This window comes from Schistocerca americana, chromosome 3 (assembly GCF_021461395.2).
Source record: "Schistocerca americana isolate TAMUIC-IGC-003095 chromosome 3, iqSchAmer2.1, whole genome shotgun sequence".
Lineage (NCBI taxonomy): Eukaryota > Metazoa > Arthropoda > Insecta > Orthoptera > Acrididae > Schistocerca > Schistocerca americana.
In genome coordinates, this window is record NC_060121.1 from 537,136,295 (window position 1) to 537,152,542 (window position 16,248).

The 16,248-nt window shown below is 42.2% G+C and overlaps 1 protein-coding gene across 1 annotated transcript in view; it reads left to right on the top strand.

The window, feature by feature from the left end:
- LOC124605587 (tetraspanin-33-like) overlaps positions 1-16,248 on the top strand; it is a 57,751-nt gene that overhangs the window by 22,138 nt on the left and 19,365 nt on the right. The window contains exon 5 of the mRNA XM_047137374.1: positions 11,495-11,542. Coding sequence (XP_046993330.1) covers positions 11,495-11,542 — 48 coding nt within the window. The remainder of the gene's footprint in view (positions 1-11,494; positions 11,543-16,248) is intronic.

The following is a 16,248-nucleotide window of genomic DNA, read 5'->3' on the forward strand; positions in this document are numbered from 1 at the left end:
TACCGGAGTTAGTTGTGGCCAGATCACCTTCCCTGTTTGGAGTGTCTTCAAATGATTGTGTTAAAAATTCTTGAATTCCAAAGGGTCCATAGAATCTGGGCAACAATTTTAGCTTATTTTTTCTGAAGCTTTGCTCACTCCTTTGAAATTCTGGGCAAATACCTTGTCCCCAATTTGGTAGCTGTTCGGCTGTCGCCCCCTCATTGTATCATGTGGCTGCCCTCATATAACCCTTCTGAATATTCCTCTTGACTTTCCTCCACTGTACAGCCACCTGCTGAGCACTTTTTCTTTCAGGCAATAAGTACTCATGGACCTTAAAGTTTTCACTGGAGTTGAGATTTGGTAACATAGAAGCAAATTTCTGACTGTGGTCTGGTAGTTCTGGTGGCGCACAGTGTTAAATTTCATGGTTAAGCAAAGCAACGAATGATCTCATTGACTTTGGTCTTTGGTGCGGTGTGCTACGAGAGCAGATGCGAGGTTCTCTCATTTTTTTTATTTATTTATTTGTTTGTTTATTTATTGTTCCATGGGACCAAATTAAGGAGAGAAGTCTCCATGGTCACGGAACGAGTCAATACATGAAATTATAACACGATATTAGAAACAGATAAAATAAAATATAAAAAAACATATTCAGATGACAATTCGTAATTTTAAATAAAGAAAATCAACAATGTAACACTGGAATTTGCTTAATTTTTTAGCTCATCCAGGAGCTCCTCGACAGAATAGGAGGAGTGAGCCATGAGGAAACTCTTCAGTTCAGACTTAAAACTGTTTGGGCTACTGCTAAGATTTTTGAGTTCTTGTGGTAGCGTATTGAAAATGGATGCAGCAGAATACTGCACTCCTTTCTGCACAAGAGTCAAGGAAGTGCATTCCACATGCAGATTGGATTTTTGCCTAGTATTAACTGAGTGAAAGCTGCTAACTCTTGGGAATAGGCTAATATTGCTAACAACAAACGACATTAAAGAAAATATATACTGTGAGGGCAATGTCAGAATTCCCAGACTATTGAATATGGGTCGACAAGAGGTTCTCGAACTTACACCACATATAGCTCGAACAGCCCGTTTTTGAGCCAAAAATACCCTTTTTGAATCATAAGAATTACCCCAAAACATAATACCATATGACATAAGCGTATGAAAATATGCGAAGTAGACTAATTTTCGTGTTGAAGTGTCACTTATTTCAGATACTGTTCTAATGGTAAATAAAGCAGCATTTGGTTTCTGAACAAGATCCTGGACATGGGCTTTCCACAACAGCTTACTATCTATCCGAACGCCTAGGAACTTGAACTGTTCCATCTCACTTATAATATGCCCATTCTGTCCGATCAAAATATCGGTTCTTGTTGAATTGTGAGTTAGAAACTGTAAAAACTGAGTCTTACTGTGATTCAGCATCAAATTATTTTCCACAAGCCACGAACTACATTATTTGATACTGTTTGAATATTACACACAAGATCCTTCACTACCAAGCTGGTGTCATCAGCAAACAGAAATATTTTTGAATCACCTGCAATACTAGAAGGCGTATCATTTATATAAATAAGAAACAGCAGTGGCCCCAGCACCGACCCTTGGGGAACGCCCCACTTAACAGTGCCCCATTGGGACTGAACATCACTACCACTCTCAATATTGCGGAGAATTACTTTCTGCTTTCTGTTCTTAAAGTAAGAGGCAAACCAATTGTAAGCTACTCCCCTTACTCCATAATGGTCCAACTTCTGCAGTAATATTTTGTGGTCAACACAGTCAAAAGCCTTCGTTAAATCAAAGAAAACACCTAGTGCTCGCAACTTTTATTTAATCCGTCCAAAACCTCACAGAGAAAAGAGAATATAGCATTTTCAGTTGTTAAACCATTTCTAAAACCAAACTGAACATTTGACAGCAAATTATGTGAATTTAAATGCTCCAGTAACCTTGTATATACAACCTTCTCAATAAATTTAGCAAACACCAATGGCATAGAAATAGGTCTAACATTGTCAACATTATCAATGTCTCCCATTTTATAAAGTGGCTTCACTACCGAGTACTTTAATCGGTCAGGAAACCGACCACTCCTAAAGGAAAAGTTACAGATATGGCTAAGTACTGGGCTAACATACATAGAACAATACTTCAGTATTCTGCTAGATACCCCGTCATATCCATGAGAGTTCTTGGTCTTTAGTGATTTAATTATTAACTCAATCTCCCTCTTGTCAGTATCATGGAGGAGCATTTCAGGTAACAGTCTCAGAACACTTTTTTCTAAGAGCGCTTTATGATTCCCTGTTGGGACTAGGTTTCTATTTAGTTCTCCTGCTATATTCAGAAAGTGATTATTAAATACTGTACATATATGCGACTTATCAGTAACACGGACATTCCCACAACGCACTGATTCTATATCCTCGACCTGTCTCTGCAGACCAGCCACTTCCTTTATGACTGACCACATGGTTTTAATTTTATCCTGAGACTTAGCTGTTCTATCTGCATACCACATACTTTTTGCCTTCCTAATAACACTTTTAAGCACCTTACAATACTGTTTGTAATGGGCTGCTGCATTTAGATTTTGACTGTTTCTAACATTTTGATATAATTGCCACTTTGTTCTACAAGATATTCTTATCCCTCTAGTCAGCCACCCAGGCTGCCTGTTTGTGCTAGTACCCTGTTTCGAACGTTCTAACGGAAAGCAACTTTCAAAGAGCACGAGAAAAGTCTTGAGAAAAGCATTATATGTTTATCATCTACTGTATCAGCACTATAAACATCTTGCCACTCTTGTTCCTTGATAAGGTTTACAAATGTCTCTACAGCAACTGGATCAGTTTTCCTAAACAGCTGATGACTATATTTAACACGTGTTGCAGCACAAAAATCTTTTAGAGTTAAAATTTGTCCATCATGATCTGAAAGGCCGTTCACCTTTTTGCTAACAGTATGCCCTTCTAGTAATGAGGAATGAATAAAAATGTTGTCTATGGTTGTTCTACTGTTCCCTTGCACTATCGTTGGAAAGAATACGGTTTGCATAAGATTATATGAATTAAGGAGGTCTACCAGCATCCTCTTCCTTGCACAATCACTTATGCAATTAATATTGAAGTCACCACATATAACTAACTTTTTGTATTTCCTATAAAGTGAACCAAGATCCTCCTCTAGCTTTAGCAAAAATGTTGTGAAATCAGAGTCTGGGGATCTATAAATAACAACAGTTAGAAGTTTAGCTCCATTAAATTTAACCACACCTGCACAACATTCAAACACCTTTTCAGTGCAGTACTTTGAAACATCAATTGACTCAAATGGGATGCCATTTTTCACATACATGGCTACTCCCCCACACCGCAAAGAGCTCCTCGAAAAGCTGCCAGCCAACCTGTATCCTGGTAAAGGAAGCCTCTGAATTATCTCCTTATTTAAGAAGTGTTCAGATATACCAATAATTTCAGAGTCAGCATCTATAAGCAGTTCACTAACTTTATCTCTAATACTTTGTATATTTTGATGAAATATACTAATTCCCTCATTACTCGGATACCTAAGCTTTTTCAAAAGTGGTTCCTTTGTTAGAGAGACTTCCCTTAAGCAGGAATACCTATCAGCTGACTTCAATCTAAAAAAGGTGCAGCTCTAACACCCACTACTGCAGCAATTTTCCCATGAGTGATCCCACCAACCCCACCTATGCTGTCACCTATAAGCTTTGCCAACCTCCCATCCCATACCTGTTGAGGTGCAGGCCATGTCTAGTGAAACCCGTCCTGCTGATAGACTCCACCACCACTGAAATGTGACCCATGCTTTCTGTCATCAGCGCACCCCCAAGTCTCATGTTATTATGCCTGACGGCTGTATTAAGATGAGTCCGATCGTGACGCTGAAACAGTTCCACGAAATGCACATTTGTGTTGCCAGTCTGAGTGGCTATCTTTTCCAGGTTACCATCTGTCATACTCCCCATCCCTATCAATACTATTACCAGCCCCACCCACAATCACTACCTGATCCTCTTTAGTAAAATCCCTACATAACCCCCCAATGTTAAGTCACCTGAGCCAATCCTGCATTAGGCTTCACAATGCTGGTGACCTGGTACTCACTCCCCAGCACTTCCTGCAACTGCTGGCCTACACCACTCACTGCCATGAGAACTACCTAACAGCAGAACCTTCTTCTTCCTCTTCGACTTTGCAACTGTTCTAGCCACCGTAACTACTGAGGTCTGCTGCATACTTCCTACATCTACAGCTACAAGAGATTCCTCTCCACTAGACTCTGACAGTTGGTCATATCTATTGTAAACACCAATAGTAAAACTATCTGAAAATCTTCTTCTCCTAGCAGATCTCTTTCCAACAGCCAGCTCCCATTCCCCAACCCCCTTGTCCCTCCTCATCCTATCTAGCTCCTCCTGTGCAGTTTTTCAACTGCGCCTGAAGGGCACAGATCTTACGCTCAATCCCTTCCATGTATGAGGGGTTGGTACAATATGGCATGGTGGTGTTATATCGTACACCCATTGCACCACAGAATTGCTTGAATTATTGTGCTGTGAATGCAGTTGCACTGTCAGTAATATGGACTGTGGGGGGAGAAAGGTACCAAATATATCTTGCAGTTTCTGAATGACATCTTGTGTGGTTGCTCTTCCAGTAGGTAACAACTAGACAAACCAGGTAAACGTGTCCACACACACCAAAATGAACTTATTGCTGGCCTTAGATCTAGGTAGACCTAACAAAATCAATGTACATCTGTTGGAAGTGTCTGTCCACCATCTTGGAAGCTAAATATCCAACCTTATTTTATTGGTTGGGTTTGCTCGTCCCACACACAGGTGTGTGGGACGAACATTTCAGTTCCTGTTATCCACATCTGGCCATATAAATTATTGTATGATCTATCCTCTTGTCTTATATACCCCACCGGAGGCTCCTGAAAATATTTGAGTGGTAATGGGACCAGTTACCCAAGCATAACTATCTCAACACGCCTACCCTCTGGGGCCTCACCACTTTGTGGCGAGTACATGCTTGGCTACACGGGGCCCTAGCCTTTACAGCACTACTTCCTCTTTCTGTGGTGCAAATCTACACTTTGATTATCTCTTACTTCCTCTGACTTTCTGTCAAATAGTCCTTTTGGTGCAGACCCTGCCTTGGTTTGGCCATAGTGTCTTCCATTAACAATTATATGGTCCATTATTGGGTTTGACCTGCCATCTTTTCCAAATTTTACATAAGTGCGTATTGTGCAGGGAAGGTTGCCCACTGCATTGTATGCTCAATGTCTTTACCCTGCCACCCTTCCTACTTGTTGCCACAGTATGCCCAAAACCCAGCATGGTAGCCATCCCAGCGTGGAGTGGTTGTCAAGTACGTGTGCAGAGGTAACCGCCTGACCACACAGGAATCACACTGTTGGTGCATGCACTTTACACTGCCTATGTATGCCATGGAGATTGTGTCCATAATGTTTGGGGTACGAAGGCTCCCAGCAATTGATTACTGGCCAGGTAGCCATTGCTGAGGCTGGGTGACACCCATGGGGAGAGCCCCCATTTGAAGTAGGTGGCACTGTGATGGATAGTTCACACATGAAGCGACTTAACGCTTTCTCCTGCTCCTCATCACGTGGCCCCAGCAGTCTCTTTGAATGGAAAGACCTTGTACTGTGCAACTAAATATAGTCCCAACGTGTTCCCTTCTTCGACCATACTGTGGGAGGAACAAAGGATGAAATGACAAGGAGAAAAATACTCCCTCTGATACCTGATCCGTACCAGGACTGAAGGGGACACCTTTTTGGCCACAAAGCCCTTATTTTCTGTTGAACACATTGAAGACAAATATGGGGAATTTGCAGGCATCTCTAAGGTCACAAGCAGTTCTCTCTGGATTAAAACATCATCTCCTAGCCTGTCACAGGCACTGCTCTCTTGTGAAAAGTTGGGTGACATTCCTGTGACTGTCACTCCCCACAAGAGTCTCAATAAGGTCCAGGGCACCATTTTTTGTCGTGATCTTATTTTACAACATGACAATGAGCTCTGGGCCAACTTAGAGCGATGGGGTATGCATTTCATCTGTCGTGTCCACAAGGGACCAAGGGAAAACAGAATTGTTACCGGGGCCTTCATCTTGGCTTCTGAGGATGACACTTTACCTGAGAAGGTCAAGGTGATGGTCTACCAGTGTGATGTGGAACCTTATCTTCCTCCTCCTACGAGGTGCTTCAAGTGTATGAAGTTCAGACAGGTGTATTCCCATTGCACCACTACTACCTCTTTCTATGGGGATGTAGACATCCGTTGCATGCAAATGTTCTTTGTGCCCCTTCCCCTATCTGTGTAAGCTATTGGCATGCTCCATCCTCCCTGCTCACCAAATGACTCAGTTTTTAAGCATGAGGAGAAAATCCACAAGTACAAGACTCTCGACAAGCTCAGAAAAGGTCAGGAAAGGTGTGAGTGTCTTAATACCATACAAATGACACAATCTTATGCTACATCCTCAGTGTTGTTGCCTTGTCTGTTGGTACTTTCCTGCTTTGTGCCTATTACAGTGGGCTCTCGGAGCCACGTGCTAATGACTGCCTCTCCTTCCCCTCCCATTGAGGCAGTTGGGGGCCCTCCTGGTGCTTCCACTGCACCCAGTTCGGGAGCATTGGCTCCCTGCCTGCTGGGGACACTGATCCCCATCCCCCAGCTGGAAGTGCCTCATCTTCCTGTGGCTTCTCTGGCTAGGAAAAGGTCCCTCAAGGCTCTCACTCCTACGGTTTCTGCTGGTCCACAACTAGATGCCAGATCATGGCTGAAGGAACCACAGGCTGCTGGCCGTTGGACTTCTAGTTCTTCCTCTATCCCTGCAACCAATTCAGGAAAACCTTCTCAGTTCTCATTTTCTGAGGAGGAGGAGGAGGAGGCAGAGGCGGACAAAAGGAAGTCCTGTAAGAAGAAGAAAACACTAGTGGTCCTCACACTACCAAACTCTGCATGCACTCCTCCTATGCCCATGGTGGAGATCCCAGTGGCCACTGAGGCACCATATCTCCTCAGGCAATGTGCTGCAGAACATATGTCAGTGGATCTCCTGATGTCTCAAGTGGTGGCAGCACGTGGTCTGTGGTCATAACCTGACCAACCCCCGTCTCCAGGCCCCTTCGTGCCCCCATAGTATGCAGTCTGATCCTCCAGTGGAATAGTAACAGATTTTTCCACCACCTGACTGAGCTATGGCAGCTTTTAAGCACTTACCCTTCATTCTGTATTGCCATCCAAGAAACATGCATTTCCAGCAACTCGGACCCCTGCCCTCTATGGCTACTGAGGTTATTTTAAGAATCATACTGACTATGAGGGGGTATTGGGTGGAGTTTGTATGTATATTCAGGACTCATATATAGTTACCTTGTGCCTCTTGATATGCCTTTGAAGGCTGTGGCTGTGTTCAGGTAAGGACACATCAGGATTTTACCATCTGTAATGTTTATCTGCCTCCCGATGATCTTGTGTCCAAGAATGTACTGTCTCAATTACTTTCTTGGCTTCCCCCACCTTTCCTAGTGTTGGGCAACTCCGAAGCCTATAATCATTTGTGGGGTGGAGCAGTAATCACTGGCCATGGTAAAGACATTGAAACTTTCCTGGCACTGCTCGATCTCTTCCATATGAACTTGTGTGCCCCCACACACTTCAGTGTGGCACACAGAACTTATTCACCCATTGATCTTCCTTTTGCAGCCCTGGACTTCCACCATCTATCCACTGGAGAGTCCACGATCTTCTGCCACTCCTTCAGTGTTTCTCCCCAGGACACCCTCCCAGATGGCTTCTCTGCAATGCTGATTGGGATAGGTTCACTTCTGCTGTTGTCCTAAGCTGCAAGGCAGTATCAATGCAGCTGTTCAGGATACAGTGGCAACTCTTTAGCATACAATGGCAACTCTTTTGACAGCTAACTGAGGCATCATGTCTTTTTCAGGATACCACCATTGAAAGCAAGAATCTTGGGAACAGTGTGTTTCCACCACGTGTTTTTCCACTGCAAGTATGAGTAAAGATTAGATGTGTCTATAGCTTCCAGTCTGCTGCAGGTGTACCAAATACTTCCTTAGATGGTTCCATTTACACTGATTCAGACACAGTCACCAACCATTTTGCTGAGGGCTATGCTTGTGCACCTACGTCTGAGAACCACCACCCCACCTTTTGGCTAATTAAACTGTAGGTGGAGCAGATGCGCTTATCTTTCACTACCCGCTTCATTGAATGGGAACTCTCCAGTGCCATAGCCCATTGCCCTAATATTGCTCCAGGGCTAGACCGCATCTACAACCAAATGCTGAAGTGTCTCTTAGTGGATTGTCAGTGTCATGTCCTTGCCCTCTTTAATCGTATCTGAAACTAGGACAAGTTCCCAGTGGCAGGAAAGTGCATAGTTCCGGTACTAAAACAGGGTCAGAACCCCCTAAAGATGGACAGTTATCACCCAGCCAGCTGTACCAACATTCTGTGTAAGTTGCTCAAACGCATGGTGAGCAAGCGGTTGTGTTGGCTCCTTGAGTCTCGGGGCCTTTCGGCTGCATCTAAGGGTGATTTTTGCAAAGGCCACTCTACTGCTGATAATTTGGTTCATCTGGACTCCACCCTCCGGATGGCCTCTGCATGTCCTCAGCACCTCATAACTTCTTTTTCAACCTACAGAAGGCTTATGACACAACATGGTCACCACATCTTTACTATGTTAAATGAGTGGGATCTCCAGGTTCACTCCTGATTTTTGTCAAGAACTTCTTGTTGCACCATTTATTCCATGTTCAGCTGGGTGCTTCATTCAGTACCCCCAGCATCCAAGAGACTTGCGTACTGCAGGGATCTGTACTGAGCATCCCCCTCTTTCTGATGGCCATCAATGGTATAGTTGCAGCTGTGGAGTCTTTGGCATCGCCCTCCATATATACTGACAATTTTTGCTTTTATTATTGCTCCTCTAGTGTGGATGTTGCTGAGCATCACCTACAGGATGCCATATGAAAGGCTCAGTCATCGGCTCTCACCTGTGGCTTTCAGTTTTCAGCTGCCAAGACTCGTGTCATGCACTTGAGCATTAATATTGAGGTCACCCATCTGGCTACATGACTGATCTTTCTGGGCATGACCAGCGTACAGCTGAGCACCTGCTTGTCAGTTTCTAGGGTGAATTGCCTATGCTCGATGTAGTACTTAATTTTCTCCTTACCACATGTGCAGTATGTCCAGAGTTTATAATTCAGAGATTTAATAAAATTTCTGTAAATCATTCAAACCCCTTGAAGCATATGTTCTTTCTCTGCAAACTCACAAATAAGTGTTCTGAAAAATGGCTATCCTAGCAAATATGGGTGCTTCCTTCACATTTCGTAAGATGGGATACCGTCTGATTGCTTCAACTCTTTCCAGATTGATGGAAATCTCTGTTGGAGACCATATGGCCTAAAAACTTCATGGTAGGACAAGTGAAGACACCTTTTGTGAATTAATGCTATGTTCTGCCCCTCCCCCCCCCCCCCTCCCCCCCCCCTCCCCCCCCCCCCCCCCCTCAATCTACGAAAAACTTCTCTTATGTGTTGAATCAATATGTAGGACCAGTTCATCGAGATAATGAGAGACATACTGAAACTTGATATCGGAAAATGCTGCAGCCATTAACTATGAGAGCACAGCTGTGCCTGTAGTCAGCCCAAATGGTAAATGATTAAATTCAGACAGGTTCTAATCTGTGTCAGAAATGCTGTTACATGCTTAGACTCTTCTTCTAATGGCATTTGATAGTATGCCGGATTAAGATCTACTGTGGTAAATATCTTTGCCTTCTTAAACCATCCATCATAGATATAGATAATATCACCACCTTATTTAAGTCCCTGTAGTCCACAACTAGTCAATGTCTGCCATTAGCTTGTGGTCCAAGAATATTGGAGCAATGTATGGTGACTTCCATAGTCATATCACATCTTGTTGCGTAGAGTGCAGCTTGATTAGGTTCATGATGATGTGCCGTTTCATACAGCATTAATATCGATAACCTTAGAGTTCCTTCATATGACAAATAGAATACAGTATCTTATAGTGTACCTGAAACAGGCACTACAAATTTTCACTGCCATATGCGCCCTGCACAAGTGTTCTATGAACTAAGGAATAACCAAGCATAGACTGTACATGTTTAAATGAAATGTCTGTAAGATACACATACAGAAAGCGGATAACACTGAACAATTTAAATTGGCAAATGCCTCTGTAATAAAGTGTGTACACAGATGTGTTGAATCTCTACAGCTCATGTAGCTTATGAAATGTGAAATGGTGACATAACCATAAGTACACAGTACCTGAACGAACTGAATGTCCAGCACGTTAACGACACAGTTTCTATGCATCCAGCTTATTGGCATTCCATAAGTGTCCAGTGTGTTTGTGCCAGGCATACACAAAGGTAGTCCTTTGGCTGATAGACCATGGTCCCTTCCGCTTAGACACAGCCGAGTAAACACACAGTCTATCCGTGTCGGGTGTTCTTTCAGTAAGTGATGACTGTCTGTTTGCTTGCATTACAGATTCCAATTCTGTTGCTGTCACCACCTCTCTCTCCCCTGTACTCCTGTAGATAAATCTCAATGTTAGAGAGGTCACAGGCAGCATTGATGGGGAGTATGGCCAAACTGAAATACAGTTAAGGTGTTTGAACTAGGCCAATGTGCTTAACATGGCACAACTTATTTTCTATTTTTATTTGTGCCAAATGAAATGCATTTTGTAATGCCACTAAATTATGAACTGACCACTGCAACTGAACTTGATTTGATGCACAAAATTTTGCTAGTCAAAGTTGATTCCATATCACAGTAAAATTAATGTGTGATCTTTCTTTATACAAAACGATTTCAGAGTTCAACTCGATTGGAGTTAATTTCTTTATGCTATTCTATGATCAGCTGCTTGCTGCAATTTCCACTTTGGAAGGAAGGACGTGGGTAAAAATTGTGTGTTTACAGTACTTCCCAAAAAATTAAAAGTAACAGTAATTTAAATTTCCACCCTTCAGTTTTGATTGTGCTGTCCTTCCTCCAATAATCAGTGCCATAAAAATGAAATTTCTCTTCATGTTTGTGACACAGTTGAAAATGATACTAAATGTCCCCTTTGTTGCATGCTAAAAGCAGAATTATCACATATTTTAGTTTAAGCATGTGGATTAGATATTTAAACTGAAGTCACTTCTTCCCAAAAAAAAAGGGCAATTTAATAAAATAAAATTACAGTGTTATGTGGCACAAAGGAGAAATTTTGTGACAGCTATCAGGTTAAAAGTAACTAACATCTTTTGTAAGGATCTTATTTCATTGTCTAGAAATTTTGCTTGCATATTTTAGTATATTAATTATAACATTAAGACTAATAGGATTTTGTTTTATGTTTATTTCAGAGTGGGCTTATTAACATAATGTGTGGCTATGGCGTCCAAGAACTCTCGGTGAGTTTCATTTATCATATCATTTGTTGTAGGTTATGATCACTTGTCATTTTAATCTATCAGAAGGATTTCAAAAGATGATGTGAAGTTGTGTAGAGGAGAAGGCAAATGGACAAAATTTCCTGGTCTGAAATTTAAGTGATGAACAAAATAATGGACACATTTGGTAGTTATTTGTTTATTACAAGAGTGTTGACAGTTTAGATTTCATTCGCCTTGTATTTGTTTTGGACCAGTTCCAGACAGTGAACATTTTTAAAGTGGATTTGCTACCTGTTTCATGAAATACACATTTTCAGAGACAGGGCTATTTATTTTGTGTTAACTGCAGTTATTAATAAATCATTCAGCTTAATTTTTGTAAATTCAACTTGCAGAAGAATATTACAATTTCACAAAATGTCACATTTTTTCAACAAAAGTAATTTTGTGTAAGGCTGTTTATATAGATCTTTTTCAGTAAATTTGTTGTTTGGACATAAAATTTATTTATGTGTTCATTTAACAACTTGAATGTTTTAAAACAGATCGGTTAACATACACTTAAAAGTTAACTGTGCTCGTAAATAATCTAGTCATACATTAGGACACATGACTTACTGTAAGATTGTGCAGTAAGTATAATGTTACAAATTTTGCCCAAAGCTAAGTTCAGAAACAGAGTTGATGTGTAGGTAAACAAATGAACATTTTTGTTTCTGCATAATGTGTACCTTTCTTGCACAAAGTTGTGTAGCAGTGAGTTAAGTGTCACTTTTCCTCACGACATTGTAATTGCACAGACAAGTAAATCTTTTCCTGGAATTCTCTTTATATACGCGTTAACTTCTGACTACTTCTGTTAGTAGCAGTAAGGTGTTTATACAGTGGCCACAAACTACTCAGGTTGGTTTGCTGCCGTTAGAACTAGTCTGAAGATTTTCTTCAAATTGGTAGACTTGCACATGCAGTAACTGTTCCCCCCCCCCCCCCCCACCTGCCCCCTTCGCCGTATTCCCCCTCCCCCCCCCCCCCACACACACATACAAACAACAACAACAACAACAGCACCTGACACTGCACCTGGCAGTCTGTAATCCCTGCATACCCCGTCAAAGAGTACTCTTCTCTCCACACAGCCATACCAAGCTATTCCTCTCCCTTGCCCATCCCTCTCCAGATTACTATTCACATGACAGTCTCATCCTGGTTGGAGCTGCCAGCAGTGGCAGCCGAATGTGCATTAGGTGTGTTTCTGTGAATGTGAGTATGTTCCCTTTGCTGAGGAAGGCTTTAGCTGATACCTGCATGTGTAACAACAGTCTTTCTGTTATGCCTGTCTGTAACTCAGCAGGTCCTCTTTAAGATGAGTAGCAATCTGTCCTATTCCTTACATTGTTGGTATTCCAACGTGGAATTTCCATTGTTTGATTTTGCCTAACAGCTTTTCTTCCATCCCACAACCTTGTGTTATTTTCCTTTGTTACTATGTGTAAAGCACCACTCTTCTCATTGTGTGTTCTTTCTCTTCTTTCATGTATATTTTCATCACCTTACAAACTGCACATGTGCTGACTTCAGAGCCACACTGTGTCAATGATCTCGTCCAAACACCACAAATAGCTATGTGACTACTCAGATTGTTGGTGCAGCATCTCATGCCCCAAATTCCTCCCACCGATAATTATAATTATTCATATTGATCATACTACTACCTCCTTCATCCTCGTGTATTTTCACATTTTATTTTCCTCACATACCTGTACCCCATGAACTCCCACATCTATATAAATCCACTATCCCCACTCCCTTTTCTTCCTTGTTCCCTACTGGTCACTGTTGATGCCACTTCCCTATATGCTAACATCCCTCCTGCCCATGGTCTTTATGCAATTGAACACTACCTCTTCCAATGTCCTTCAGACTCCAAACACACTACCTCATTTCTCATTCACCTAACTAACTTTATCCTAACTTATAACTACTTCTCCTTTGAAAGGAAACTATACAAACAAATCCATGGCACAGCAATGGGCACTCGCATGTCACCCCCCTGTGCCAGCCTGTTTGTGGGCCATCAAGAGGAACCCTTCCTAGTCTCCCAGAATGCTAAACCCCTGACCTGGTTCAGGTTCATTGATGGTATCTTCATGATCTGGACTTCAGGATAAGAGACCCTATCCTCATTCCTTCACAACAACAACAACAACACCTTTTCTCCCATCCACTTCACCTGGTCCTCCTCAACCCAGCATGCCACTTTCCTAGATTGTGATCTCCTACTCTCTGGTGACTGCATCCACAACTCTGTCCACATTAAACCCACCAACTACCAGTAAAACCTACATTTTGACAGCTGCCATACATTCCACATCAAAATGTCACTCCCTCCTGACAGCCTTGCTACCCAGGGATGGTGTATCTACAGTGACAAGAATTCACTTTCCCAATATATTGAAGATCTAACCATGTCCTTCACAGACAGGTACTATCATCAGACTTAGTCCACATTCCCCCCCCCCCCCCCCCTCCCCAATCCTCCCACCAGCCCCCATGAGCCAGCTACAGAAGTGTGACTCCTTTGTCACCCAGTACCATCTTGGATTGGAATGACTGAACCACATCCTTTGTCAGGGCTTTGATTATCTATCATCATGCCCTGAAGTGAGGAACATCCTACCCAAGATCCTTCCCATCACTCCTAAAGTAGCGTTCCATCACACACCCAACCTCCACAACATCCTAGTCCACTCCTGTGCCGCTCCCAATCCCAACCCCTTCCCACAGGGATGAACAACCTAGGTGCAAGACATGTCCAATCCACCCACCCAGCACTTCCTATTCCAGTCCTGTCACAGGCTTGTCGTACCCCATCAAAGGCCTGGCCACCTGTGAAAGGAGCTATGTTGTTTACCATCTCTACTGCAACCATTGCACAGCTTTTTAGATTGGTATGACTACCAAACAGCTTCCCACCAGAATGAACTGCCGCTGTCAAACTGTGGCCAGAAACAAAGTTGACCACGCTGTTGCACATCAAGCCACAGAACATAACACGCTTGATTTTAGTGGCTGCTTCACAATCCATGTGACGTGGATCCTACCCTCAACTCCTGGTCTTCCTGAACTGCGCAGATGATAGTTACCCTTACAGTACATTCTCCACTTCCAGAATTATACCAGACTCAACCTACAGTAACCTACTGCCTCCACACCTTCCACCCAACAATTTCTGCCCCCTTGCCCCATCACAGTCTTCCCTCTCACATTCCCACATCCTTGTTGTGTGCCGCTCTCTGCCAATGTACCTGTACACCATTTCTCCTTTTCTGCTCCCCATTCTTTTATTTGCCCCCATCCTCCACTCCCCACCTTCCGACGCTAGGCCTGCAGTCTATAGTCCCTTTCCTTATATTGTTATTTTGTCTAGTATTTTGCACTTACTCATTGTCTCTGTTTAAGTCAGTATCGTGTGCAGCATTCTTCAGGGAATCTGCATAAGCGAAATTTTTCCATATAGGTCATTTTTTTGTTGTGTCCTAAAAGAATTGAGATATTTGGAACATTCAAGTGATGTAAAATAACTTCATGGAAAAAGTTACTTTTGTTACAAGGAGAAAGTAATAATAAAAAACTAAATCTTTTCATACATTTCAATTTTATTTATTTATTATTTCATTTTGCCAATGGTCTTGCCACAGTGGTAACACGGATTCCCGTCAGAGCAGCAAAGTTAAGCGTTGTCGGGCTGGGCTAACTTTGTGATGGGTGACCATCCGGTCTGCCGAGCGCTGTTGGCGTGCGGGATGCACTCAGCCCTTGTGAGGCAAACTGAGGAACTACTTGATTAAGAAGTAGCAGCTCTGGTCTCATAAACTGACATGGCCGGGAGAGCAGTGTGCTGACCCCATGCCCCTCTATATTTGCATCCAATGATGCCCATGGGCTGAGGATGATAGGGCGGCCAGTCAGCCATTGGGCTTTGCAAGGCCTGTTCGGACGGAATTTAGTTAGTTGTTACTTCATTGAATCTGACCAGGCTAATGCCTCCAGGTCCTATTACATAGGACCTGGAAAATCGTCTAATTCTGTAAACCTAATCAATATTACAGTGAATTGGTAGTGTGTGTTAGCAAATTTTACTGCCTGTAAGATAGTACTGACAGGGAGAGATCCTCAACGGTGTGATAGACTTTCTGAAACACTCTGTACGGTGATGTAAATTAAGATCCCAAGTATGACATATTGCAGCTATTTATCCTGGCAGGCCCTCATTTGCAAGTAATTGACTTTTTTGTGGTGCTCAATAGCATTAAAAAGTTGTTTCGTAATCTGTGTAATGGGATAGAATAACAGCTTCATGTGCAGAAGGTTGGGGGTTCAGATCTCCTCAGGTTTCTTTCCCTTTTATCGAAATGACTTTGATCATCATTTTCATTCAGTTAGTTGATTTAAATGTAATTTTTTAATTCCATTCCTTTGTCACATAATTTTAATCATAGTATCACTTCTTTGATCGGTCCCATTTTTCTGCCTATCATTCTTTCTCTTTGAACCTTTGTTCATGTGTTTTTAATTAAAATGTTATGTATTTATTTCGATTTATTTATTTGTTTATCCGTCTGCATTATTGCTGTCATTATATGTATTTCTCATTTTGCTTGAATTTCATTTTACTTATGAACCCATCTTTCATTGAAGTTTTCATTTGCATTGTTTTGTCCATA